This window comes from Lepisma saccharinum, chromosome 8, assembly GCF_977018435.1.
Source record: "Lepisma saccharinum chromosome 8, izLepSacc3.1, whole genome shotgun sequence".
NCBI classification, from domain to species: domain Eukaryota; kingdom Metazoa; phylum Arthropoda; class Insecta; order Zygentoma; family Lepismatidae; genus Lepisma; species Lepisma saccharinum.
This window is the reverse complement of record NC_139236.1, coordinates 52,528,588-52,541,341: the sequence shown is the minus strand read 5'-3', so window position 1 is coordinate 52,541,341 and position 12,754 is coordinate 52,528,588. Positions and strand designations below refer to the sequence as shown.

General features: G+C 42.2%; 2 protein-coding genes across 2 annotated transcripts in view; one reads left to right on the top strand and one right to left on the bottom strand.

The window, feature by feature from the left end:
• The window catches only part of LOC145991001 (14 kDa phosphohistidine phosphatase-like), a 665,202-nt gene that overhangs the window by 270,510 nt on the left and 381,938 nt on the right, over positions 1-12,754 (bottom strand). The gene's annotated exons all lie outside the window — the stretch shown is intronic.
• Positions 5,201-12,754, top strand: part of LOC145991000 (phosrestin-2-like) — a 343,551-nt gene continuing 335,997 nt past the window's right edge. Inside the window, exon 1 of the mRNA XM_083126651.1 lies at positions 5,201-5,307. Coding sequence (XP_082982777.1) covers positions 5,270-5,307 — 38 coding nt within the window. The 5' untranslated portion in view covers positions 5,201-5,269. The remainder of the gene's footprint in view (positions 5,308-12,754) is intronic.

The following is a 12,754-nucleotide window of genomic DNA, read 5'->3' as shown; positions in this document are numbered from 1 at the left end:
ATTCCAGTAGAGGAGAGTCATGTGCCGGTGTACTTGGGTTTTCTTAGAAGCACCCATCGTTGAACATGGCGATGACTGTTTCAATGCACACCGTGATTTTGGTCGGAGTGTCGTCTGCTGATCGGAGTTTTTCGAATCCGGTTTTGATGTGCTGGAGAATTTTTTGGATATCCAGGCCGTTGATGAGAGTTAATATTTTCTTTATGTCATCGCCGAGCGTTCCTTTTGTAGACGTCGTTGCCGGTGTGGAAGCTACAGTATTTTGTTCAGCTTGTGTGGTGCTCTCCGCTGACGTGGTTGGCTGGGGTACATCGGGTTGGGTTTCTTTTGTTTTGTTTTTCATGACTGGCCATGCCGGAACTGGTGGCAATTTCTTTACTGGTTGGTTGTAATCAGCGGCTGCTGGTTCTGTCGACGTGGGTTTTGGAGGTTTGTAGTTCGCCTTTGTTTGTTTGTATTGTTGGAAGGCTTTGCATCCTCTAAAGTTGGCTGGATGTGACTGGCTGCAGTTTGCACATTTGGCCTTTGTAGATCGATCTGTTTTTGGACATTCCCTCGTATGGTGATTTTCTGCGCATTTGACACATCTTGGTGTCGCATTGCAAGTATGCTGACCATGGGCTATTCTCTGGCAGTTGTAGCACTGCAGGGCATCCCTTGCTTGGTACGTCTCTATCTTGACAGGCATATGCATAAGGCGTGTGACGTCGTACATCTCCTTGGTTATTGGAGACCGTTGGAATGCGGCGAGGAACAGTGGCATTTTTACCCGTCCGTTTCTTGAGTTGTCTTTCTTTGACATCTGGGTTACTTGGATTACCGGGAAATTCTCTTCTCTGAGTGCTTCCTCTATGTGCTTTGGGTCCGTGTCGTATGGTAGGCGTCGGATGACCACTTTAATCGGCCGATCTGCCTTTGGGACTCCGGTGGAAAAGGACCTTCCCGTTTGTCGCAGAAAAGCTATCATCTTGTCGTAGTCGCTGTAGTTGCGGCAGGATATTTTAATGTACTCCGCTGTGGGATGTACTTGCGGGTTGTCGAGATTTGGCGTGAGTGTAGATATGAAGGGGTACTTCGATATTATATCATATATGAAAACAGGAGGTGGTTTGCCTGTCCTCCTTGTGTCAGGCCTTGTTTGTATTTCGTTTTGTGTTAGAGGAGCGAATCTGTTTGGGTGGAAGAAATCCTGCTCAACTGTTTCAATTCGCTTTTGCAGGCGTCGTTGGTCTGTCCGGTGTTGATTCTAGGTCGTTCTGGGGCATTCGTGTGCCTGTCCACCGCTGTTGACCTCTGCCTCTTGATAAACCACCTCTTGTACGCATCTTTCCCCTTTCAGTTCTACCTCCTTTTCTTTCTATTCGATGATCAGTCTATTTATTCCCCTTGATTCTATCTCTCCTCTTTCTCGCATGTGGTTCCGTAACAGCAGGCAACGTTCGCTTACCCGGTGTCCAGTATCTTCCTTGTTGTTAGTGTGAGATATCGCCTTTGAGCTCCGGGTACTGGCTGCGCTGGCTTTATACTCGCGGGGGCGGCGCATTGGTGGTGAAAATTTTAACTACAAGTACGCGTTGCTAACTCATTTTTTTACATATTGCAACCTTCGTTCTGAGAAACATCCAAGAAGTGACATTGAGAAATCACTAGTGGGAAAATCACTAGATGCACGTGTTAATATAAACTAAAACTGTGTGCATTCAAACAATACAATTAATAATGAGCCTCGCAGGACGCTGTAATTCTAAACAACCAGTTGAACAGTGTATATGACGATAATTGATAACATTTTCTGAATACAGCAACCACGCAGGGTCTAATAATAAGCGAAGCTAATAAACGTAGAGGTGGATCCGTTAGCGTTTACAGAATACAGCGACCACGCAGGGTCAAATAATAAGCGAAACTAATTATCGTAGAGATGGATCCGTTAACACATTTAAACTAAAAGCGTACGCCTCGCAGGGACGTATAGCATGCAATCTTCTTAACAAAATATAATATGGCGACCACGCAGGGTCGTTACATGGTTGACTGTTGATTGCATCCTTTCATGTCGAAATAATATCCAGATGAGATCAAAATTAGTACTTTTCGTGTTCATGCAATATCCAAAGTACGTACAAAAAAGTCTAAATCAAAGCATAATGTCGGAATTACGTCCCACTTGATGTCCAAAACATGTCCAAAAGTGATCTGAAAATGTCCAAAACATATCCTCTCTGGATATCTTTTGGATATCACGTATGCGGACAAATGGATATCCAGCAGATATCCAGTGGACATTCCTGGATATATATTGAATATCCAGACCTTCCGACACGAATATACAAAAGATATCCAGTGGATATATTTTGGATATTTGTGTGCTGTGTGGGCTAGAAGTAATTCCTCCCCCCCAAAAAAACTGCAGTATAGCAGTACTCCATTTGCAATATGAGAAATATTTCATTTATTATTTTATACTGCGACAATACTTTGGATCGGCTAGACGGAACGCACTTGCGCGATTCTCGCAGCGAAGTGCAGCGAAACGGCAACGCTGTGAAAGTTGCCTCCAGCCCACAGAGTCTGAGATTGTCCGCACACGGGCATACGTCATGCACCCGTTTACCATATTAGGAGTGCGAAAGAATAATTACAACCTTAGTGACAATGAAGTTCGACCAGTGTCAAATATAGGAGTGCGTTGTGAAAGAAGGAGAACACATGCATTTGCTGAACATATTTTATTCAGCAGGCTACATGGAACAAAGGAAAACATAAATTTCCGCTGCAACGCAGCAATGTATGGTGTCCACACAAAATAAAACATTTTCGTCCATCTACACGTGACATTGAAGTTCGACCACTGTTAGAGGGGATCCTGTTTACCATGGTGTGATGCCACCCCGTCGGCGAATAACTGTGGCAATGCGTCGGGGCATGCTGCGGACGAGTCGTTCAAGGTATTCCACATCGATGCGGTGCCATTCCTCCTGCAGGCAGGCGATAAGAGCAGCCACTGTCGTGGGTCCCCTCTGTTGCACACGTCGCTTAAGAACACGCCACACATTCTCAATGGGCGAGAGGTCGGGACTCGATGGTGGCCATGGCAGAGTTCGCACGTGATGGAGAGTCAACCATTCTCTTGTCAGCCGCGCTGTATGAGGCCTGGCATTGTCGTGTTGAAAGATGAGACGCCGCCTGTGGAACAGGTGCCTTCGCACTGTGGGAAGATGCCGCTCCAGTATGCGTGTATAGGCGTGTGCATTCACAATGCCCTCACAGACGTGTAGTGGGCCAACCCCAGATGCCGTCATGCATTCCCATACCATCACTGACGCAGGTTTCTGTACCCGACGTGCGTAACATTTTGCTTCATTCTGTTCCTCCTTCAGACAAATGACTGTTTTCCGTATTTTCCCGTACACAACATTGAAAATGGATTTGTCCGTCCACAAAACCCTGTTCCACTGCCGAAATGTCCATCCCCGGTACATTCGTGCCAACCGTAGTCGATTACCTTTGTTCAACATGGAAAGGAAGGGTTTACGTTTCGCATTGTACACTCGGTAACCGCATCGCTGTAGGTAACGGCGAATGGTTCTGGTTGACACTTCAATGTGAAACGTTCTCGAGTCCACAGTCGTAATTCGGCCACAGAAACATGATTGTTGGTCTGGATATAGCGCCTAAATATCCGTAGGTCACGCACGCTCAGCAGGCGTTTTCGACCGGGGGCCTTACCTGGCTCTGTAGTACCCGTATTTTGGTGGTGTTTGATGATGCAGTGGACGGTTGACTTGGGTAAGTTCAGTTGGCGCCCTATTTCCCGTTCACTGAGTCCATCCCGTTGCAACTCCACCACTCTTCTACTCACGGTGTTGTCAATAGGTTTGCCCCTGGCCATGGTGATGATGCACTACGGTTCCTCGGTGCACAGCACGCGCTTATATACGGCGGACTCCCTTATCGTGTCCGTGACGTCATGCTTCCGTCGAATGCGCCACTATCTGGAATTTACCGTATGGGTCTGGTGCCTGGTCGAAGTTCAATGTCACGCGTATAGTTCCTCGTTTTCGTTCTTTACGTGACCTTGGGTGCAACATGCTGGGATCACGATTCTTGCCTGCTCACACGCCTCCTCTTACACGCATGCGTCACTTCTGCGGGTCACCCATTCCACCGCCTATGCCTCTGTGCATTTAATCACGTATTCCTTTGTGGTCGAACTTCATTGTCACCAAGGTTGTAATATCTGGAACCATATTTGAGGTACACACGCCAAACTTCTGGAATTTGATCATATGCGTTATATCAACAGTTTTTTTCAATTTCATTGAATTCGTAATTATGCATTTCAAGTTTGCACTTTCCCTAAAACGCCAATTTTTGAAGCATCTATTAAAAATATGCGTTTGATTTTTTCTACAGAGATGCAGAAATAATCAAACTTCAAGTACAAAAAATCTTAAAATTATATGTACAGTCGATTATGAAATGTATGGTGTTAAGTTCCCCGTTCGTGAAAATTGGAAGAAAAAACTACACTTTGCAGTGATTTTTTTTATTATACGTAGTAAGATAACAAAGTTAAGATTAATTTTTAGATAATGCTTATTAAAAATGAATGTAGATACTTGAAGCTTTCCAATGAGGTATATTTGATTTTTTTACTCCTACGGAGTACAATTTTACAAGCGTGTCAACAGAGGGCTCAATATTTTTGTCACGGATAGTAGATCATCGGGAAGGCTCAAGCAAGGGGAATAAAACGAAAATTGATGTATTCTTAATTCGAAAAGCACACATAACTTTTTGCGTTTAATTTGACAACGGCCCTCGCAAGAGACATTCCCTCACGACCCTATAATTCCATCGGTGCCTCACCTAGGATTCTCCATGTCTTGGAGGTGATTTGCGAGGAAGAGGTCACTCACTAGGGGCGACCACCCTAACATCACTGCCCGCAGACGGTCCAAACCACCACGTTGGAATCTCACCAACCCTTTCCATATGGGCATTTACCATTCTAATGAAATTCTAACCCAGCGAGGCACGAGCATCCCAACACCGCCAGTGTCGAAGGGAGAACCCGCCAAGTGTTCGCCGCTGCGCAATGTACTCGGATCGATCCACCACTCGGGTCGGGCCAGGTTGGTCTCTCCTCCTCTTCAGTCCTCAAAGGGTTCAGTATTCATTTGAGTGTAGAGCGGTGAAGTTCTCGTGAAAGTTCTTTTCCTCCCTCGTGCATCAACAACACACATTTATATATTACACTTGTAACATGACTGAAGCCGAGGAGCCAGGCCACTCTAGAGACAGGTAAGTCGAGTTGCTGGTCCTGTCGCAAGATTTCTGTTTCCAATGCGTACGGATGCGTGAGCGAGCGCGACTTCAATATACTCGGTGCGTGAAACGTCTCCATTAGTATTCTCCCTTCCTGTACCCCTTTTTATAATCACGTACAGTCATCGGCAATAAGAATGGGAGACCTAGATCCTGAAATACTCGCTTACCTGCAAGGCGTTATACCTCTACAGCGACAAGTGGATTTTAATAGCAAAATTTTCAATGGCAACTTCGACCACTGCAGCAAGAGTTATGCAACACGCATAACGCCTTGCATGATCTTGTGTTCCATTTTTATTGCCGATGACTGTACAACTCCTTCAAGACATTTTACTTTCAGAAAAGCCGAATAAATGTGAACAGACTCTATTAAATCGAGAATGTTAGGACATCTTTCAGCATCCAATTGGGAATGAAATGTTATCTTTTCTGAATCGAAGTTAATTAGTCAAATAGATAGAACGAAATATTGACCTCACCTGAAAACAATAGGAATGTAATTATCACAACTGCGACCAGAAATCGCATCCTCTATTTGCTTACTGAGAACGCTAGATCGACAGGTAGATTTTCTATTCATTTCGTTTGGTTCAACTCATTTGTGCCACTGTGAATAAGACTAACGGTGCCGTGTTGGTTTGCCTAGTTAGACTCCCACAGAGAAGTAAGTATACTTCAAGTCTCAACGGACTTCCGTGCACATAGGATTTTAAGCCCAAACCAAAGGTCCGTAACAAGAAAAAGTTCGCTTTGGCAGAAAAAAAATCAGGAATTCTTGATTCCAAAGGAACAGGTGTAAACATCAAGATATTTGTAGACTTATTTACAATAAAATATCCGGAATACATTTAGTTTAAATGATACTAGTACTATTGCAAATTCCACACCACTGCCGCAACCAACATCAACTATGCTGCTTTATGCTAATCAAACCAATGAAGGTAAAGGATAATTTGAAGTAATTGATAAAGAGACAATCGCAAAGGATCCATGCATAGACATAGACTCGAACCCGAAACATTAGGTCGCGAGATTCTGATACGACAACTCAACCTGCTCCACCACCCAGTCGAGTCCGGGAGTTTTCCACGCCGAAAAGAAACTTCTAAAAAGTACAGACACCCAGAGAACAACCATTCTTGACAATAGTGAAGAACAGTAACTCCATTTCGATGCACCAAAATTGCATCATTAGCCTTTTATGCACTTTAATGTGTTACTGGAGTCAACACATTTTGGGTTCTGTGTGTACAATCTAGTTCATAGCTGAATTTCACACCGGCCCTCGCACAAAATATTCCCTAACACTCCTATAATGTTATTGGTGTCCTATTAAAAGCTCTGAATTTCATGAGACATTTGTGGGCTGAGGTTAATCACCTCACCGAGAGCATTCTTGATCAATGTCCGCAGGTGCTCATTGCAAGTTTTCTTCTGGATTTCTGCACATACTGATAACTCGAAAAAAAATGTCATCTGATGCAAACATAACATTAAAAAATCCGGTATTATCCCAGAAGTCGAACTCGACAACACCCTGCATCAAATGCAACAGTATTGACTATTAGACTATCGGAGATAGTTGAGTAGTAGCGTGCAAGATATTTGTAGAGACCGAGTTATGTGGTTAAGGCATCGCTGGACCTTTGACCGCCGACAGCCAAGACGTATTCGAAAATTACTCTCCTTTCGAAAAATAAGATTTCTTTGATGTTTCAAATTCTGCTGAGAATTCCTTCTAGAGCATTCACGTGAATCTTCGTGTGAATTCGCTGTTGTCTAGATATCTGTGACGGAAAATAGACTTACGAAACCAGGAAACTATTGAGAATATCTAGACAACAGCGAAAGCAAACCACACGAGGGTTCACGTGTATGCTCTAGAAGGAATTCTAAGAATATGTAATTTTGTTTCCAAAATTTGGCATATCATAACGATTATTCGAAACCACAGGAATCTTCGAAAATTGCTTCGCTTGCGTCGACCGAAGGTTCAGTGGTTACCAGCACGAGAAGATGCAGATAAAATATTCACAACTTTTACAGGTTCTCACTTGCTCCTATTACCATATTTATCGTGCACCAATAGATAGAAAGCTTGTTTAAAGTCCACTTTCTATCCAACAGGCTAATACTGACATAGAGAATCGAGATGTGTTCCTACCAAGAATTGAACCCAGGAACTCTTAATTACAATACAGAGACAGAAAGCAGAATGTGAAGTCAAGAAGTAGAAACGTTACTCTCCCTCCCTTTGAATGTGCTATTTTATTACACGAGTTTCTCGTTCCCGAAAGCGAAATATTTGCTGCGAGTAATTCCACGAGCACGAAGAATATTAATTTGAACGACCTTGTTGGCATAAATCAGGGTACGCTATGAATCTGCAGAAATGGATAATGAAAGGTGGCTGCATGGAAAGCTAGAAAGTAATTAGCTCCTGACTCGTTAGCAGTACAGCGCATACACAAACTCAATCCAGAAATTTGCTCATAGTTTCCACTTCTTCGCACTGCAAATAATTTCCACGAAATCTGCAATGTCGCCTCAGGTTCTCCAAATCGCTTGGTGCTCTCCGAGATGGGAGGGAGTGTGGTTCACTCCAGCGATGTAACTGCCGAGGTCGTTCTATTACGGTCGCCAGAGAATGTGGTTTGAATCCATGCCTGGGCATGGCTGTTCATTGTGAGCGGCCCTTCATCATATCATTACTCATCCACGTCTTCTCGATTCGCCAAAAGTGGCAGAAAAGCGAAGTAAAATAAACCAAATCAATCAATCGTTCTATTTCGGTTACTTCCCCTTCAGTTTTGAGTTTGAGCGTGTTTTTAAGTCCACTTTATGCACAGGAAGGCTAATCGGGACTGTACCTACAGTTTAAAGTGCCACTTTGAGCCTCCACCGGGTATCGAACCCGGGACCCATTACAAGGCGACGACGCTATCACTGCGCCATCTGGGAACCCTAAAATTATTTTACATTTGTGTCACAATCGAGACATAAATGTTCAGTTGAAGGAGAAGGGAGGGATCTAGTGACTTCGTTGGAAGTATCGGGAATTTATAAACGTATAAAACCACCCCAGCCTCGAGCGTTACAAAGGGGAGAATTTACTGAATGCAGGAACAACAATGCCTTACTCTGTAGTCGATCTCAGGATCCCTGACTTTACACACAATACTTTATGGGAAAGAAGTCGGCCAAACAGAAGAGAAAAGAAAAGAAGTTTAAAAACAAAAGCTAGTATGAGCTTTACGCAAATACCACGTGAAACAAAACTAAATCAAACAAATGCTTGTAAGTAGCGAAAACAATATCTGCAACGTGTTTTATTAGTCTCCCCGCCCAGTATTATTTCTAAAATTCCTCATTTCTGTGAAAATTAGCTGTTGAGAACACCATTACCGGTTGAGCCGTAACATAGATAACGTTCACGTTCGCAGCGCATGCGCAGTAAGCAAGATCAACGATTTTTCGATCCCGTGGCGTCGCACGGTATGGTGGTTTCCACACGCGAACAACTCCCAGTCTCTACGCCTGTCAGTTTGTTCCTTTATTTATTCAGAGGAAATAAATATTGCAATAATGGAACTCGCGTCAGATAACACCATGGCATTTGATAGTTGCAGTGTGACGATCCACGCTCGAGGATAGCGCGCAACAATGCAGCAAACACGGCTTTTAGTTGGTATACCTTCATTGTTACGGACACTATTATGGTTCGCGAGCCTGCAGCACGATGATGTTCCAGTGCATCAAACGGGACATGGGCGACGATATCAGGAACAATTTATCTCGTACCTCTATATGCCGCTCCTCACCGTATTGTACTGATGCAATTGTTTATTACAATAATGTCCCTACAATACTATTTCTGAAAGTAGGTTTCGGCCTTCAGCGATTCAGTTCTGTCCTGAAGCTACGGAAAGTCTGATTATCTGGGGATTCAGTGTGCGACGATGATAACACTCTTGCTGCTGTTACTACTACTACTACTAAAATCACTACTATATATTACTTTGTAGTTATAACACCATTAAGCCTTGTTTCCATGATTATGAAAAACTAAATATGCTAACCAAGGCAGTAATTTATTTTATTAAAAACATAAACTAAACGTAACGTTTCAACCTTCTAGCAAGGTCTTCATCAGACTCTGTATCAAGTACGAAAGTCTTTTTTTAGCACAAAAGACTTTTGTACTTGATACAGAGTCTGATGAAGACCTTGCTAGAAGGTTGAAACGTTACGTTTAGTTTATGTTTTTAATAAAATAAATTACTGGCTTGGTCAGCATACTTAGTTTTTCATACTTTGTAGTGTTGACGAACAAGTGCTCAAATGTGAGCGGAAACATGATTGTTAATTAATTGTCAATAATGCTAGTATTGAAAATATAGTAATATTAGAATTTACTAACGGTTTATCAGAATTTTGTTACATCAGCGTTATAATTATTACAGATCTGTAAAGGATGCTGTCTGTAAGATAATGAATATAAGAGAGTGAGCAAGTCTTGTGTCTAAGTTGACTTTATGCACGGTCAAGCTAATCGGCACTGGACCTACAGTTAGAAGTGGGATCAGAATCACTATGAGCCTCCACCGGGTATCGAACCCGAGACCCTTTGATTACAAGGCAACAACATTACCACTGTGCTATTGGGGAGACAATAATGGAAATTTTTGAATTGTTCAAAAAATGTACGGAATGCCAATTTATTGGCAGTTTTTTTTATTTTTTTATTTTACTTAACATCGCTTTCTGTTTCTTTTGGCTAAGAGCGACGATGGCGATGGTTGATGGTTGCAAGTAATGAAAAGAACCCAGTTTGACCAGAAAAACCAGGACTCGAACCTGGTACCGGAGGTGGCGACGATTCGGTTGAATTTTGTTATTTTGTTTTTCTGCCACTTTTGGCTAATCAGGGTGAGTGATGTGATGTAACTGACGAAGAGAGACTCACAAAGTACACCGATGCTCCTGCCGAAATTCGAACCCGGGACCCCTTGGCGTCGCAACGCGCTGTACTAACCACTCCTCCACGGAGTTCGGGTCGGTGGCGACGCGAGTGACAAGGGAGACCGAAAGAATATTAGACAGCTAACGAAGCAATGCTTTTGTGTATCAGGAACAAAGGGGGGGGGGTGAGTTAAGTAGAATGTCAGGTCTTCCAGATCTAGTCGTGCGATTACGGAACGTTTTAGTTTGCACAACGCGCCACACGATGCTCAGTAAAGATAGCAACGTTTACTCGCTTTCATTGATTGCCCGGACGACCACATGCCAGATTGCCCTCGAACCACCTCGAGCGAGCATTCGGCATCGGATGTCCTTTGGTACATGTCAATCAGCTGGCGTTTGATTACCGAACAGCGTTACCCACCCGCCGACACTTATGCAATATGCAAAACGCAATCAAGCGCAGACACAAGGCAGACCAATAATTGCCTTGTCAATAATTCTTCAAAGAGTACGTCCAACTTCAATTATTTGAATGTAATCAAATGATCGACTGGTTAAATCAAATTGCGAAAATCAAAGCCAGATTGCTATGAAAGCAAGCCATGATGTAGGTCATGCCTTTGCTCTTTTTCTGTCAAGTACACGTTCCTAGTTTATTAATTATTGTTCACGATTAATCAGTTTTAATACGTAAAGTGACTAAATGTACGAATGAGAATTACAGTAAGTGTTCAAGACCGCAGCCTGGTAAATTCTTATTTTCAAAGTTGATGTCACGATCTCAATCATTTTACTCGTATATACATAGGTATACCTAATTGTTCAAACATCATACGTTGATTAATATTAAATACGAAATTAAATATTAATAAATAAGTTAGGGCATAATGATAAACAGTAAGACGCGTCAACAATGAGCTTATACGTATTTAACCAACAAATTCAGTTGTGTGTTCAGATGTGTTCTTCTATTCTTTAAAACGTAGCCAGTACGAGTTTGATCCGAATTAACCGCTAGTTTTACGGAAGCTATGAGTACAGTTGACTGTGAAGTTACCAGGCATTTGCGTTCCCGTCTGCGACAGCGCAATATGTAGGAATTTTTCATCAAAAAATGATCTGTGAGTACTTTTTTTAAAAGTTAATTACTGTAGTACTGTTTTCTATGATGACATACATAATACATATTGTAAATTGTTAATGTGTAGAAAGAACTGTATTACAACAATAAAATTTGAGTCCCCGGTTAGCATGATTCTTTTTTAACACGAACTCTTGATTTTTCAGTCCCTTGAGATTCGTGTTAACGAGGGTTTACTGTAATATCAAAATTATTTACCAATATTATTTAGAAAAAGAGCATGAGTTCTATTGCACAAGAGAGTACCAATGTGAAACGTCCATTTCATGAGCTTTATGAAAGTGATCCCACTCTATCCACAAGGAAATGAGTAACTACAACGATCTGTATAGATGCTTCAGAGAGAAACGAAACTGAATTTGAATAGGTGGTCTCGGTTATTTCAAAACGACACGCAATCAAACTAAGTGTAATAGATAAAAAAGTGTCGCGGAAGCTGTCTTCTTGACTTTCGTGTCGATTCGTTACGAAGCTTGTTGATGGAGATCCACGCCACTTTCATCAACTGCGGGAAGCTACGGGCACACGTGTACAGCAAAATCAATAAAATGTAGAGCCTCTTGAAAACCACACGAACTATTCGAATGTCCTTGGTAACTTGTTATATCTGTCATTGTGGAGAGATGTTTTAGAACATTTAGGTTGGTTCGTCAACCTAAAAGCAATGTGACTCCACCTGTGAGACCATCTGAAGCAAGTTAAGCTTTTCATATTTTAAATATAAACTTGCTTGCAAGGGAGAGTCAAGAAAACCTTAAATTGTTATTGTTTCTTATCTAGTAGATTTCTGTATGTAGGGTCGCACAAGTTAGCTGCATTTTAGCACAGGCCTATTGCTGATCTACAACGTACATTTATATTCAAGTTTGAGTTAGTGCCTGTATACTAGAGTACTGCATTGGACCACTTTCGCTCGAGCGTAATTCGTTCGAATATATAGAATATCAAATATCTTTTTAATGGGACAATAATCGTACAAATATATGCGTAAAAATCCGTCCTGGTAGTTTCAGCCCATAATCATCTATACATTTTCATACATTGCTGTGTGTTGTAAAGATGGACTAAATTACATTTTAACATGAAAATTATGACTATGTTCACTTCAGTTTCAATTTCACTGCCTCCTTCACTTCACGATCCCTGTTTGAAGGGCTAATAGGGTCAAGTGCCCATATTTCGGATAGGTTCCTAATTTCGGATACCAAGAAATTTCCACCTTAGAACAGCAGCGCCGAAGTGCAGATAGTGCCAACTAACACGCTACTTCGTCCCCCAGTTTCACCCTTGTGCGTGACCTTGAGCAATGTTTCT